The sequence below is a fragment of the Elaeis guineensis genome, chromosome 7 (assembly GCF_000442705.2).
Source record: "Elaeis guineensis isolate ETL-2024a chromosome 7, EG11, whole genome shotgun sequence".
NCBI lineage: Eukaryota > Viridiplantae > Streptophyta > Magnoliopsida > Arecales > Arecaceae > Elaeis > Elaeis guineensis.
In genome coordinates, this window is record NC_025999.2 from 102,414,876 (window position 1) to 102,431,292 (window position 16,417).

The window sequence follows — 16,417 nt, forward strand, 5'->3', positions numbered from 1 at the left end:
GATATTATTAGGTGGGTCAGATTTATCATGAATCTGAGATGAAATCATCCTAGCATATATTGTTATATGGAAAAAATAAAAATATAAAAAAATTAATTTTATTTTAAATCTAAAATAAATTTAATCCGTTTAATAATTTTTTTATCACGATAATTTTATATAAATTATATAATTTTATGTAATAAAAAATTATTAAATAAAATCATTCTATCACGCCGGATATAGATAAAGCAATAAAAACTCTCACCTTGTCTATTCCAGCTGGTACCCCGTTAAATGAGTTGTCTGATTCTTAAACGACGACATGGAGCAGAAGTTTTGGGGTCATATAACGGATTTTTCTTCAGTTCTGAATTTTGATTCTAAAATAATTCTTTCTAGATATCAAGAATTGAGATGAAATATTTATTATGATCAGTTTTATTTATATTAGAAGGGAGGGATCGCTGTACTTTCGGAAAATGGGAAGGTGACAGCAACCGAGGTTGAAGTGGACTTTAGTGGCTGAACCAAAAGATTTTGAAGGGTCAGGGAACCCATTGCTCTTTTTTTTTTTTTGAGAAAAAAAAAAGAAAAATTTAAAAATGAACTGCCATAATGATCCTTGGCACAAGCCCTTGTTTACCGTCTTCATTTTTTATTCATAAAAAAAAAAGAGAAAATCATAAAATAAAATCTGATATTTTTTTAAAAAAAGTGAGAAAATCCCGAATAGAGTTGCCAGTTGGAACCTCCCTCGGTTCTCCACGTCCGCCAAAAATTTGTCCTTATCCTCTCGTTTGCCCGTCAGCGTCGCCCCGTAAACAAGACTGGAGCCCTCCGCAACTGCGGGCCCCACTACGCACTTGACAAAACTATAAATATCAGGATGCGCCGCGACTGGCGGTCCAGAAATTTGTCATCTGTTTATGTGATGGCGGGTAGGAGGCATCACAAAAACCACCTCCATCTTAAACCGTGGGCTTCCTTGTCACCGAGCGCGGTGATGTAAATAAACAAATCCCAATAATACTAGATTACCGCGATATAAGTAATCGAATCAAATAATTCTGGATCTAATATTTTTATTCTTCCTCCTATGTTTCTCCATATCAATGGTTGCTGGAAAGACAGAAAAGTCGGCACAGGAAATTACCGATAGATAACAACGTTCCAAAAGATATTTTTTTTCCCTTCTTCCTCCCTCCCCTTCCCCCACCATTCTCTCCAACCAATGATCGCAAACCTTTTCTTTTTCTTGCTAACCATAATTAAAATACTTCTCCACCCTTCCGCCGCTTTCTTCCCGTTCCTTGACATGCGGTAGAACGGCGGCGCACATGGTGGCGGTGGGGCTCCGTCAGATCGGCACCGTCGACGACCGTATACGGAGGCAGACCAAGATACCACCACCACAACCGCCGGTGGCGGCGGAAGGAGGCATGGGGAGCTGCCACGAGCGGCTGATCGACCAGTCCCTCACGTCCCGCTACACGGATTGGATCGTGGAGGCGTTGGACGAGATGCCAGAAAACTTCTTGATCACGGATCCGGGCATCTCCGGCCATCCTATCGTCTTCGCCAGCCGCGGGTTCCTCGCCATGTCGGGCTACGCCCGGGAGGAGGTGGTGGGCCGGAACGGGAGGATCTTCCAGGGCCCCGCCACGGACCGGCGGTCGGTGATGGAGATCCGGGAGGCGATCCGGGAGGAGCGGACGCTCCAGATTAGCTTGCTCAACTACCGGAAGGATGGCACGCCGCATTGGATCTTGTTCCACCTGTGCCCTGTCTTCGGGATGGAGGATGGGCGGGTGATCCACTTCGTTGCGGTTCAGGTGCCGATCCCGAGGCGGTCGAGATGTGCGAGGTCGGGGGCGAGGAGAATGGTGTATGGGGCGTGCCGGAATGAGGTGCGTTTGGATGAGGATCATGGGTGTAATCTTGCGGTGGATTCAGTTATTGGTATGGATGATAGAGGTAGTTCAGTTTGGTTTTGTTTTGGTTCTTATTGAATCATATTAATGCTAATTGGATCCTTAGTTGCAGAGTAGTAATTACTACAAGACCTCTAATTTAATTTCATTGCAAAAAGATTCTCTTTTGGTGCAAAAAAACAAAAAGAAAAATCATCTTGCTCCAAATCTTTTTCCTTCTTGATTCTAGTGGATTGGATACTTGCTCTTGTTCTTGGTTAAACTGGATTTTTTTTTTAATAAAAAAAATCCTTACTACTTGGTTGCTTATTACAGGGCTGGAGGCTGAAGAGACTCGTGAAGCAAGTGACCGGGAGAAGGAGAAAGCATTGAATGCTGCTAACAGCATCTTATCAACACTGGCTCACTACAGCAAGCTTACGGGCAGAGTGGTCTGCACGAAGAGATGCAGTTCGGCTGGCATTGCGCCTCTCAGTTCAGCCGTGAATATATCTCTTGGTAGAATCAAACAGAGCTTTGTATTGTGAGTTGTTACAAGTTCCTGTTTCTGTTGGTTTACTAAATTAAAAGAAAATAATCTTGAGATGTATCACTTGCTGCATTGATACAAGTTGTTTTGATTCTTGCAGGACTGATCCACATTTACCTGATATGCCCATTGTTTATGCCAGTGATGAATTCCTAAGTTTAACAGGTGTTTTACTACTGTGCTATTTTTTTACATTAATTTGGTCACTTTTAAATGATCTTCATTTGAAACCCAAGCAAGTCTTGTATAAGATTATACATGTGACTGATATCACCCTAGGTCATTCAGATACATACTTTATCATCTTTATGCTTGTCACATAGGTTTTAATTCAATAATTTCTACATTATTATGGATGGATGGATGGATGGATTTGGAGATCCCTAGTCTAGAGTACTTGTACACCAAAAAAGTTATGTGATTTGGAGATCCCTAGTCTAGATAGGGGATGTAATTTATACTATAGTCATCTATCTAGGGGACACTACAACATAAGCCCATTTGGGGCTGATCACAAGTTGATCGTGGTATTTATGATTGGAGGTAAGAGCATTAAAGCTTAAATGGGGAGTGTGTGAGGACTCGTGTGGGCATGTGTTTAGTCTTGCATTGTGTGCGTATTGGGGATATCTTTGGTAGTCTTGCGTTGTGTGTGTATTGGGGACGTCTTTGGTAGGTAAGCAGGTTGAGGGACCCCAATTGATAACCTTTTAGCTAGTCTTTTTGGATGAGGTTTTGGGTTGTTTCATTATAGCTTCACAAGACATCATGTAACTAGAGTTGTGAAACATACTTCGTAGCTGTGGAAAAGGGTAGCAGATGAAACGTACAAATCAAGTTAGTGTCATGACAGGAAGTCTGGTGGTTTAGGTGTATAATTTAGGTAAGCATTAATTGGGAAGTTCATATTAATGATAGACTCAAAAGGAGGAACTTATGATGAAGAGCTAACAAACTGTCTACATTGACAATGTTGAAGACTTATAGGTAGGAGATGGTACAAGTTTACAAGAAAAGGGAATTCCTAGTGACATTATTTTTTGTACCTTAGATTGAATATAATCCTCTACCTTTTTTTAACTTGTTAGATATGCATTAATTGGCTTTAATAGATAAGACTGGGGAAGGGATCAATGCTTATGTTCAAACTACTGAAGGAAGTCTGGATCATATAGTTTGAAATTTTAATAGGCCAAAACTATTATAGTGCTACGGAGTGGAAGCATTGGATTAGTCAAGGATGTGACTAGAACACGAAAAATAGATTACTGAATTAAATCACCTTTACTCCACTGAATCTAATTCTACAGTATGATGAAGAGATGGATGAAGTTATCTTTACTACTATCAGGGCATGTGAATGATGTGGATAGTATCCAAGAATATTACATGATTGTCAAGCGCAATTAAGATCTTCCTTGCTTGTTGGTTTGTGAGGTTGATAAGTACAACATCCAAGTTGGATAAGGAGCATATTGAGGTGGATATACAATGGAACTAGGATTTACAGTGGAACTAGGAGTTATGGAATTAACTCATCAATACAAAGTGAGGAAGATTTGCCTCTGAAGGTTTGAATATGCAATGCATAGGTCTATGGCCATAGACAACATTGATATGGCACGGGTTCCATTAACTATTTTGATGGATAGCAGTAAGAAAAAATTAGAAGGCACTATTTGTTCCAGATGACTTGATCATGGTTAAGTTCTTGTGGACTAGAATTTATATGACGAACCCAATCAGAAAATGTTATTTATGTCAGCAGGTGAACTAAGTTGAAGTCAGTGCTGGGGCCCATAGCTTAGTTATTTACATAAAAGAAAGATGGTAGTCAAATCCAAGCGAATTGTTTTGCAGCAAAGAATCAACATTTAAATTCTGTTTGGAAGCAAGAGAAGAAAACTGACCAAATACTGTCCTGTGCCCTGAATATTTTGTAGATTGGGTGATATTAGCCTGCAGGGAGATGGACGTTTGGTTATGTACTGTTCAATAGCAGTTAAGATTGATCAAGGGCTTTGTTCACATGGATGGCAATGATTATTGATGCAAACAGATCGATTACTGTTGCTGAGATAGCAGATGGTTGGGGCATTCGAATTTACAGTCTAATGGTGGGTATGATCCCATCCATGAAATCAAAGGGTGAAGGATCTGAAGGGGAATCTTCTTGAGCATTACCCATATCATTAGAACTTAACTGCATTTGTTTTTTCCATTTTTATTATATTATTTTACCTAATGAATATCATTGGCATGCATTTATGTGATCAAACTTTTTACTCATTTATTTTGAATGTCACTGTATAATGAATGTGGTGCGGTGCCTTATTGCTGAGTTGCAACAACATTCTTTAACCAAACTAATTAAATTTCCTCTTCTAGGTTACTCTAGACATGAAGTCTTGGGATGTAACTGTAGATTCCTAAAGGGACCTGGAACAGATGTTGGAGTTTTACGTCAGGTGGGTATGAAATAATCATCAGGCCTATTTTTGACCTGCCTGCAACTTCATTATGTATTCATCTGTGGAATGATACTCTTTCTTTGTTGTGATCACCGTAATGGAATTTCTGATGCATTTTGTTTGGCTTTGTAGATACAGGACTGCATTCAAGCGCAGCAAGCTTGTTCAGTGCGTCTTTTGAATTATAGGTGCATATTGGTCTCTTCGTGATACAAGCTTCAGAGGATTTCTGATCATGTAATTAAGAGACAACTGTTGTTCATGCTACTTCTACTCAATTTAAAATTTCAGGAAAGATGGAAGCTCATTCTGGAACCGTCTTCACATATCCCCTGTACGGAATTCATCTGGCAAGGTTTGGTTATAAACTCATACTCTTGTTTGTGTCCATTAGTTGATTATGAGGGTTACCATTTTTTGGCACACTTTTAATGGGAAAAGGAAACCAGAGAACTCGAGTCCATATGCTCTGCATTTCCAATAAAGAGGGGCTCAACTGAGAAATGTCACATTGCATATATTCATATTTTTGGGTCTGCTGCATGCCATCTTGATGGATCAACTTCTCTGCAAGCTTTCCATTAATAAGAATAACCACCTTACTGCAAAAATGCTTCGATGTGATTAACTTGATCTAACAACGAACCATTAGGGTATGAGAAAAAAAAAAAGAACTGCCTTCTAAATGCTGGATGTTGTCTTTGCAGATTGCATTCTATGTTGGGGTTCAGATAGATGAGAATTCCAAGTGTGATGAGCATGGACTTAGCCCAGAGATGAGACAGCTTGGTGCGGTGGGGCAGGTTAAGGTTGCAGTAAGGAGCTTTTCTTCACATGCTGGTCCTTCGAGGCCATCATCGTAGGGTACTTCAGTTTCGCAACACCATACGGGCTTTTTTTATTAGCTATGTAATGAGTTTGGTTTATGTCTTACTGTAATCTCTTCCGTCAAAGAGCGGATTCAATCAGAAGTTGAAAGCCACCTATTCTCAATGTATGAGCACCAAGCTGTAGGCTAAGCGGAGATAAAGATAGATGAATTAGAGCTGAAAATTCGATGTAAAGAATGAAATGCTTTGGGTCCCATAAGGTTCACAAGGCAGTACGTTGTTTTCGAAGAGCTTTGGGTCTCTCTTTTCTTTTTAATTGCTTCTATTTAACTCGTCTGCTTCATTTGAATGGAATAGGTTCTGCTGCTTTTCGTATGACGAAACTGGGTAGTCCCACGAGTTTAATACAATTGATCGGCATCACTTGATGTGCCCAGCACGAGCCTAACCTTGATGCTTTTGTTAGGTCAGCAATCAAATCAGAAATGGAACTGTTGGCAACGGAATTCTCATGAATCAAGGGAAACAGGAAACGTTTCTAATAAACAATTAGGGGTTTATTTGAAAATTTTTGTAGGAATCGAATCTTTTGGTCTAGCTAGCTGGCATGTTTTAAGAGTCCATCCAAGTTTCAATCTAAATTCAACTTGCGGGCCTGTTGGTTTATGTCGGTTTTTTCTTCTTCCTCTAGGATTTAAGATGGAGAATGTTGGATTGGTATCAGTCATGCTCAAATGAACTTCCCAAGGGAGGAGTTGTATCCATATTTTGTTGGAGTATCCAAATGGGCTTTAAATGTCTTTTGTAATGTGGAACTATTGCTGGAGGAAGTTCTACTCAGGAAAGGGATAAAAAAAAAAAAAATTATGTATATTCTGATCTATTTGAATGTTTGAGTTTGAAATTCTATTAGATTTATGGATTGCATTGGTATAATTATAAAATTATTGGATTATAAGTTGGGTTAGATCTATATTCATAAATATTTAAAAATAATTTTGAAGTTGATCAGTTCAAATTTTATTGAAAAAAAAATGATTTACTGGCTTATTGTATTAGTCCAACCGAAGAATCCAATAAGATTCTTTTTAGCTGTGTTGAGGTGGAACGAGATTTTAATTTCGCGCTCTTTAGCAGCGGTTTGCAAGAAGATTTTTTCTTGAAGGTTCTCGATGAGATGCAGCTAGGACCACTGGTTGGCAAAATATCCTCAAGATGTTGGCAATCTGCACAGTAATGTTATTGTTTTTTTTTTTTTTTTCCTTCTTTACTTTTGGCAGAAATATTACGGATTTATTCAGGCTGCAAACTATCCATTCGATTATAACGAGTGTTCCAGCAACTTCGGTTTTCCAATTTTTGTGGTTACGGGGCCCGATGGGTTTAATGGTACTTTTATACGACCTACTTTGGTTCCTGAGCACTAGCTGTCATCACTGTAGAAGGATAGTGATGCCAACATCGGAGCGAGATCCACAATAATAGAAGGCTGACAAAAAGTCATGATCAGTACTACCTCATCCAGCAGTGACAACCCCTACCTTATCGTGCACTTAAGTTCAGCATGAAAACGATTTGCCAGCTAAATCAATCGTCACCAAAAAAGCGAAAGAAAAAAAGAAAAAGAAAAAGAAAAAAAATACGATTGTGGATTGCCAAGGCCGAACATGGTGTTACACGACAATGGGAAGAACCAATCATCAAATTAAGCGAGACCTCCACCTGACCAACCTTGATATTTTAACCCAGTGGATTGCCGGGACCCGTCTGGTACTCCGAACGCAGACGCAGGTAGGAAAGAGGGACAAAAGGCGGCACGGATTTTGAAATATCCCGTCTGCCTTTCATACTTGTACTCTATATATGCCGTGTATCTGGTTCGTGACGGAAAATATCAGTAGGAACTTGACCAAATATCCATTAAAAATATTTTAAACAATTTTTCTTATCATCTTTCTTTTTTCCTTTTTTTTATGTTGATGCAAACTGAGGAAGGAACCTTTCCCGGATTTATTAAGAAAGATGAAAAACAAAAAAAATACAAAGTTGAAGTAGGGGGAAGCAATGAAATAGAAAACTAATTAATGGATTACAAAGAGCCATTGCTTGACCCAATATGGTGTCCCGCCTTCCTCTTCTCAGAACATAGGTTTGATGAAAACTGAAAATTAGATAAGAATCTTTTAAGGAGCACATAACTAATTGATAAACACTCGAGTTTCTACGAAAGTAGAGACCCAGCGGAGTCATGCCCATCAGGCTTGAAATAAATAACGGCTGGGCTGGTGTGGTTGTGCACCCCTTCGTACGTGGTTATCACATAGCTGGGGTCTTCTCCATCTCTCTCCACTCTCTTCTTCACCCCGCACCCCTCCGTTGCGCAGCGATAATAGTTCCTGCTTTCATGTCATCCATTCACATAGAAGGCATGTCAGCTTAAAAAATTAAAGAGATTAGCTTTTCCCATTGGCAAAAGTCCTGAAGAGATACAATATGATTGATTAAATTTCTTCCGTTGTTCTCTAAAGTAATTGTCCATATAATTATCATAGAGTTACATTAGAGTTTGTGGACTTATGGGCATACTAGTTTGTGAAATTATTATCTTTTCTAACCAAAACCCTAAGAATTTTTCCTTCAGCAAGATAATATTGATGAATGCGAACAGAAAGCCGGCTCCAAAACCCTCGAATATAATTGCACGAGCCATCACTTGATATACTTATATTTGTTTAACAAAACAATCATACCTTGGGTTCGGACTGTCCTTCACCGATTTCTTCCCGTACTTCCTCCACTTGAAACCGTCATCGAGGATGTCAATCTCCGACTTTGTTCTGAATGCAACCCGGCACACTCCCTCCTTTGGTGTCTGCATCCCACTCCCATATATTCTAATCATCAAATAAAATCAAAACCAAACTCGGCATCACAACAAAACTGGTAACGATTAATAAAACACATACTAAAACAGCGTGACTAGAGCCAGAGCAAACAGAAAACACTTGCCTGCTACCACTGTCACTTGCCATCAGAGGAACTGGTCTTTCTAGTTGGCAAGCTACGGAGTCCTCATCAAACAATGTATAGTTCAAGGGATTCAATGCCATGGGCAGGCAAGAGTGGTGACCAAAAGCCAAGCTCATGGCCATAGCCCAATCAGTACTCTGGGAGGGGAAGTAGGCCATATCGATATCCCTGTGATAGCAATATCACTTCATACATGCACCCCATATATACATATATATATATATACACACACACACATAACCGTACTAGAACTATTAACTTGGGAAATAAAGCAATATTCTGTTCTCATTATTGCGGATATACTTGTGTACATGTTCTTGCAAAGTGACCTTCCCTCGTTACCATCTAACCTTCCAGGCTACTGGAGCTGCCAAACTCTTTCAACATCAAAAGATCTCTGGTTTGATTTGATGCCGATGCTACAGCCGCCTGATCTTGTTCGATGGCCGCCTGCATCTATTCTATGATGTCACCTAAGAGTAGCTAGGGGTCGACTTAATGGGGCTGCGGCAGCATCCGAGCAGCACGTACGTGGCTGCTATTTCGGATAAAATGGCACCAAATACATCCGCAACACATGTTTGGTGTGATTCAAAGGAGAATGGTAAGAGATAACGGTCTCATGTTGCGCATACAGCCAACAAGAGTGCATTTGGCTTCATTTGCTATAAAAGTCACAACTTGATACTACTTACCCTTTCTTACAGTAAAAGCCTGTGGACAAATTAATTCTGATAAAAGATGATGACAGAATAGTGTTGATGGTGATCGGCAATTTTGATTTCGATCAAAATAGTGAAGGGATGCACTCTAATGTTATACTACTTATTAATATGGATATTTGTGTATGAGAAAAGCAAAGTTTCCCATTCAAATAATCTTTTGTTTTTTTTTTTTTTTTTTGGGTAAAATCAAATAATTTTTATGTTATTTTTGAGGAAATACAGTGAATTAGCATGTAAAATATTCAACAGCTGTGTAGGAGTCATGGAAGTAGAAGTCCATAACATGGTTCCGGTAAGATTGGCCATAAACACTTCAAATAATCTTTCAAGATGGTTAAATGAACCTTGGAGTTGGCTTGTAGAAATAGCGGGACATTCGCAATCACTAAGCAGTCACCAAATAGTGCACATCGACAGGTAAATATCTTTTAATTTTTGTTTCCTCTTTTTGGAGGAAAACTATAAAAAGCCTAGGTATATACTCTGTTGTAGCTTTTCTTGAAACAATTGTTAAATCTTTCATCAGCTCTCTGAATATAAATATCCATTCCTCCATTCTTGTCAGGGACCATGCAGCATCAACCTAACAGTAAATAATTAATGTACAATGCTACTTGGGTCGCACGTAAAACACCCTCATATAGAAGGTATGAGGATAAGCTTGTCTATATGTTGTGGAATGTATCCAATTCATTTCTGAATATAAAATAAATATAAATTATAGATTCACAAGCTGGGTTAACTAAGAGAAATTATTGCATGCACCGGGTGCAAGTGAACCAGAGCAAATCCCAGAGCATATGCACGGTGGAGAGCGTGCAATCGGCAATCGGTGAAATGCAAGGGGTCGCGTGGCGTGTTATCACCATGGGATTTGCACGGTCCAATTGCACTGGTGCATGCAATATGGAGGTGTTGGCTACGCTGTAAGCCAATGGTGCATGATGAGAGCAACGATGGACACAGTAGTTGGAATTAAACTGAGATTATCAAGTTCGCTCAAAAAATTAGTGAGATTTCAAAGGGAAAAAAAGGGAAATTGTTCTTTTTTCCTTCTATCTACGAAGTAGGAATAAATATTACATGCTTTAATAATAATTTAAACTAAAACATATCACTGAGGAGAGGCAATGGATGCAGCTTTAGTTACATTTCTTTGCATTCGTTTGAGTGCAGGATCACTCTCGTCCGGACTACAGAAAGATGCTTGATTGAAATGGACTCCGCTCGCGCAGTGGTCCCGGAAACAGATGGCCAAAAGCCGTCAGGCACGGACAACTACCACTTACTATCTCATGTTAATCGACGCGGCACGGAATATCTAACGATTTGATCCATTGGGTTAATAGCAGGGATTGCTACGAGTAATTTTACTCTCTCAAACATTTATTACTATCTCTCTTCAAAAAAGAAAAAAAAAAAGAAAACATTTATTTATAAATCAAGTCCACACTCGACAGCTACAGGCTTGAGAGATAAACGAGGAGAGTATGGAGGCAATTCATGGTGCACAATCCAAAGCTCGGATTGTCTTATTTCTTTGTTATAGAAATAAATAGGGGGTTGCCAACACAGTTCAAACACACGAGAGAGAGCCTGACCGCTGGCTTAGTAAGGTAAGTTATAAGGATGTAATGTATGCCATGGATCTTGCACAGTCTCGATTGTAGGTTATTAAAATGACAGATTTTGATCGGATGAACAGAAGATCATGAAGAGATTTTGATTCGTCAGTAGCGTCCAAAGTTGATGTAATGGTTTTGAGGCAGCCAAAAGTAATGGATCCATCGACACTAGCTACTTCATTGACGTGTCTAAGGCAGTGGAGTTGGTCATTCTTTGCAGTACATCTATGGGATATTCTTCTTCATATATTAATTATACACACACACGCACACATATTTGTATGTGTGCATGTATGTAAGGGTAGACAGGTTTTAGCTTTTCTAGACGTTAAGAGAAGGTATAAACTAATTTAATGAAACATCAATATTGTATAACTAAAATAGTGTATTTGTCAATTTCTTGTGTGCAAGTCTTGGCACAACAGTAGGATTGCTTCAGTGTGAGCTAGATTTTATGGGTTCGAAATATGAAAAAAAAAAGGCCCCTCGATGTGGGACAAGGCACTCTTCTTAGATCCTATAATTCTAAGAGCCCCGTGCAATTGCTGATTTCCCATCTTGAGGTTGCACGACTCAAAATGGAGCAGAAGATAAGGTTGAAATTATTATATCTGCCTGTGTTTTAATTGTGCAAAATCTCTTATGGTGATCTTGTGAGATAGTAGCTACGCCTGAATAATTAGTCATGGAAGAGACATATCTAGTGAGTAGAGTCATATATTTTGATTCGCATTAGGTGTTGCTTTCGTAGTTGGATACGATGATACGCACTTATTGCCGATAGAGTTGTCAAATTGAAGTTTACGTGCCAGCAACACGACAATCTTAGTGGGACATTTTGAAGGAAAAAACAACGTCCTCCCGCGCGTTACTGACGCATGGGATGTATGGTAGATCTAACATCATGAATGTGATGCATTTGCTATGCAAATCAGCACCACGGTGGAACTTTGTGTCGATACCATGTGAAAAAGGCATTCCGATCAACTAAGCTAATAATATCCCACCAGATTCATTAGATCTTATGATGACAAAACACTTTTTTTTTTTTTTCCTCTGTAGAAGATCTCAAACTAATTGTCACATTAGCTGAGATCTCATCCTTTTTAAGCCTTCAGCAATGATGAGGAGACTAAGGGCGCAATTGATTCACGATTAAAATTAGAATGGATTGGAACGAGGATTGAAACGGTCAAATCCTACGATGTATTTGGTTCATTACTGAAATTAGAATTAGAATTTAAATGAAATTTGCATGCTAAAAAAGATCGTAGGGATTGGGGCATTCCCATAAGAATGGAGCTGCCTTCAATCAAATGACTAGAATGAAAACCGGTCATTCTCGTTCCTATTCCAGAGTTCGACTTTTATAAATCAAACATGCCCTAAAGTCAGACACGTCCTAATTAAAACATGCACAAGAGAGGAGCATAGGACGCTATCCTTATCCCTGCTAAAACTCTCAAAGGGGAACACAGAGTCGCATAAGCCGGCTTACATCGTCTTTGTTCGGAAAAGGTCACCGGTAGAGGAATGACCACGAGGTATTGGCCGAGCCAATCGCAGCTGGCAGACACCCGGAAGTTGCCCAGAAGGCAGTTTAATCGGTTGTTGTGGGGAAAGAAAAGCTAATCATTACATCGTGGAATTAATCAACCAAAGACTTCTCTTAATTTTGTGGGTGGGTAAACTGAGGGAAGTTGCTTTGAAAATTAGAAGCAGAACAAGGACAATGGTGGGGTACGTGGAAGAGGGAACAACAAAGAAATTAAAGGTAGGTCCAGTTTCGTTGTTTCCAGTCTTTCAACTCCATTAGACCATTCAATTCATCCGGCAGCTCTGAAGTCACAAAGTCGGAGTCAGTGACTTTGATGTTTGGAGTGGCCAACTACCAGAAAAACCTACCGGTCCGAAAGGCCTTCGATATTGCCCGAGTTTCTCGGGTCGGGGCCAACACGCGCGTGTGAATGCACTGCAAGCGAAGTTGGACGACCGGACTAGAAGACAACCAGTCTCGTTGGTTAGCTCGTCTCCTGTCCCCTCGTTGAAAGCGATTCATACGTAATGGAATTTGATTCATCGAGAGGGGGATCTGATTCTGGACGAGTTTCCATTCTGCATCCTGCGGTTCCAATGCGCATGCATGCGTGTACATGCCTACGTAAGTTATACGTATGTATATTTGTTTTCTTATCTTTATATGTTTCTCTCTTGGTTTAATTAGCTTTAGCGAGACTAATCCATCATGCATTGCATCAAGTTGTAGAAGGTGAGTGCAGTGGGATGATTTCAAGTATGTAACAACCTCACGATCAAACATTTGGTCGGGCATCATATCTAGGTTCTAGCTAGGGCTGAAACAGATTCGATATCACCATATGCATATCCATATTTGTTTTGTCTGATAAATACAAATACGGATACGGATGTTACTTGGATGCAAAAATTCATATCTATTTTTATTTTAAATGGATACAGATACAATGCGGATATTAGAGATATGGATATATATAATTACAGATATTACTTAGATAATCAAACTTTATGACTACAAATTAAAAATATTACTAAATAGATAATAAATCAAATTAATAATATGTTTATATAGTTGAATATTTTTTTAAAAAAATAATAAATATTATATAAAATTATATATGATTACATATAGATTCGGATATTCGGATATGGATCAGATAGTTATCTATCCATATTGTCAACGCACAAATCATCTTCCATATTTAGTTCATCTATATTTGGCCTCTTATCAATGCATAGCTCAAATTATATATTTGGTTTGTCCCTATTTAGCATGAAATTTGACATGCTTCTCTTAATAACTGACTTTCTTACTTAGCATGAAATTTGAAATCTTGTCATAACTGACCTAGACTACAATAGCATGTAATTTGAATTCTTGTCATAGCTGGCCTAGACTATATTAGCATGTAATTTGAATTCTTGTAATAGCTGGTCAAGATTACAATTGTAATCTATATATTCCTATCAGAGGACAATGAATCAACAAGAGAAAAGAAATTATATTTACCATGGTATCAGAGCATTGAAGCTCCAACGAGTATTTCTTCTCCCTCCTTTGGTGCTCTCTCATGGCCACCGGTTCATCTTGTGAAGGCCCGGCCCACTAGCCCGGTTTGAAAAAAAAAAAAAAAAACAGAGCAGGAAGACTCCCGATCGGAGTCTTCCTCTTCCCCGTCTCCGATCAAAAATTGGAGTCCTAGGGCCATTAAAAGACCCTAGGACGAACCCTATAAGAAACCCCCCCTCTCTCCTCTATGGGTAGACCCTTCAGCCACCGACGATTGCCGGAGTTTTTCTCCAATTTTTCCATTTGAAGCCGCGGCCTCTCGACCTGTGCTCGCTTCGATTTCACGCCGGTGGGGGTCACCGGAGGTTGTGGTAAGGTCTTCCTCCTCTCCCTCTCTTCTCTTCCTTCTTTTCCGTGCCTGTGAGCACGATGGCCGGCGACGGGTGTCGCCGGATTTAGTTGGAGAAGGAAACCCCCTGTTCGCCGCCTCTTTCCTCTGATTTTTCGGCGCCGACGGCCACGCCGACCGCCGACTCTGGTCTCTCCGAACCCGGGAGAGTCGGCCGTTGCCGCCGGCCACCACCGGCCATGATATGGCCGTGATCGGCCGGTCAAGGCACGGGGACCTTTAGGTCCCCTGTTTCAGCCCAATGAAAGCCCGGGAAGAAGAAGAAAAGAAAAGAAAAGAAAAGAAAAAGGAAAAAGAAAAAGAAAAGAAAAAGGAAAAAGAAAAAAGAAAAGCAAAGAAAATACAAAATAAAAAAATAAAAATAAATAAATAAATAAATAAATAATAAGAAAAGAGAAAATTTTCCTCTCTCCCCTCTTTTTCCCTCTTTCTCTCTCTTTCTCTCTCTATTGTCTCTCTCTAAAAAGAAAAAGAAAAAGAAAAAGAAAAAAAATATATATATATATAATAAAAAAATATATATATATGAGAGAAAGTTTTTCTCATCTCTCTCTAAAGTCTTTCTCTCTCTAGAATTGGACTTTCTCTCTCTACCTTCTCTCTCTATTTTCTCTCTCTAAATTTTCTTTCTATTTTCTCTCTCTAGACCTTTTATCTCTTTTTATGGATTTCGTCTCTCTAGGGTCATTCTCTCTTTGATTGCATCACAGACCCTAGGATAAACTTGAGATGAAAATATGATGATCCGAGACTGCTCCGAAATTCGTGCAGTAGATTAGATCCTGATCCGATCCTTCTTCGAAATTGATAACATCGATCATGGTTAATCCATATTAAGTCATCCTGATATAACCTCTGATGATCTCAATCATGATTGTCACTTTTAAAGGATACGAAGATTCTCTCTCCACTTTCTCTCTCTACTTTCTCTCTCATGACCGACTTTCTCTCTCTAAAAAAAAAGATCTATGAATCCTGTATCGAGTCATGCCTTCATCTTTTAGAAGCTTATATTGACTCTAACAAGATGATCTGAAGTTGCTTTGATATCCGTGCTGTATGTCAACCTCATCTGATCGTATCAAAGATCTTTCAAATTTATTATTAAAGAACCCTATTGATTGATCTTGACTTTAATTCGATCTGTACCTCACGATTTCTTGATCAAGTCACTTGAATCTGACTCTCAGATCAAAGATCCTAAATTGCCCTGGTATCTGGATGGTCCGACACATTCGGTCAACGATCCTCTTTCCTTATGATTTAATGTTATTATATTTATGGAATAGAATTTGATAATGATTTGATATTTTAAATAGGATTAGCTGATTCTTCTTACGAAGTCTAAAGATCTAAGATGAAAGAGGTAAGTAGATCCTATGCTCCTTATTTATTTTTAAATGATCATGTTTTTATGCAAAGAATTGCTATTGATGAAATCATAATTTTTCATAAAATAAAGATCGGCATATGTGATATGAAAAAACATGTTTTATTATGAGCATTGATTTCATGAATATGTCTTATGAAAATAGCATGATTATGAAACAGAAATTTCATTGTTTTTCCATCTATGTATATGTATGCTTTAAGAAAAAGATATAATGATTTCAAAGGCTCTCAGATGGCTATGAATGAATCCCTACGGGAAGGTCGACATCCGGAGCTAGCATCCACATGAAACATGACCCTGCCAGCGGGTATAAAGTTGGCACAAGAATTAAGAACTCTGTCGATTAAGAAACATGGTCCTGTCACGGGTATAATAGTGACCTTAGCACGAATATCTGTGAGCAATGTTTTGAAACATGACATGAATACATGATGAAAATGATTTAC

At 39.0% G+C, this 16,417-nt stretch overlaps 2 protein-coding genes across 3 annotated transcripts; one reads left to right on the top strand and one right to left on the bottom strand.

Annotated features, from left to right (window-relative positions):
* Nucleotides 1-902: 902 nt before the first annotated feature.
* Nucleotides 903-6,073, top strand: LOC105047937 (protein TWIN LOV 1). 2 transcript variants are annotated; one of them, XM_010927087.4, is made up of 7 exons: nt 903-1,941; nt 2,229-2,436; nt 2,543-2,607; nt 4,831-4,910; nt 5,046-5,101; nt 5,205-5,268; nt 5,621-6,073. In XM_010927087.4, the coding sequence occupies exons 1-7, from the start codon at nt 1,320-1,322 to the stop codon at nt 5,774-5,776; spliced, it is 1,251 nt and encodes a 416-aa protein (XP_010925389.1). In that variant the 5' UTR covers nt 903-1,319; the 3' UTR covers nt 5,777-6,073. The 2 variants fall into 2 exon arrangements, with proteins under 2 accessions (XP_010925389.1, XP_010925388.1); XM_010927086.4 differs by having other exon boundaries at nt 904-1,956.
* Nucleotides 6,074-7,730: 1,657 nt separating this feature from the next.
* LOC105047936 (probable WRKY transcription factor 51) lies at nt 7,731-9,044 on the bottom strand. Its single transcript, XM_010927085.4, has 3 exons — nt 8,753-9,044; nt 8,494-8,637; nt 7,731-8,139 (listed from the first exon to the last, which is right to left on the bottom strand). The coding sequence occupies exons 1-3, from the start codon at nt 8,929-8,931 to the stop codon at nt 7,965-7,967; spliced, it is 498 nt and encodes a 165-aa protein (XP_010925387.1). The 5' UTR covers nt 8,932-9,044; the 3' UTR covers nt 7,731-7,964.
* Between the last annotated feature and the right edge of the window lie 7,373 nt (nt 9,045-16,417).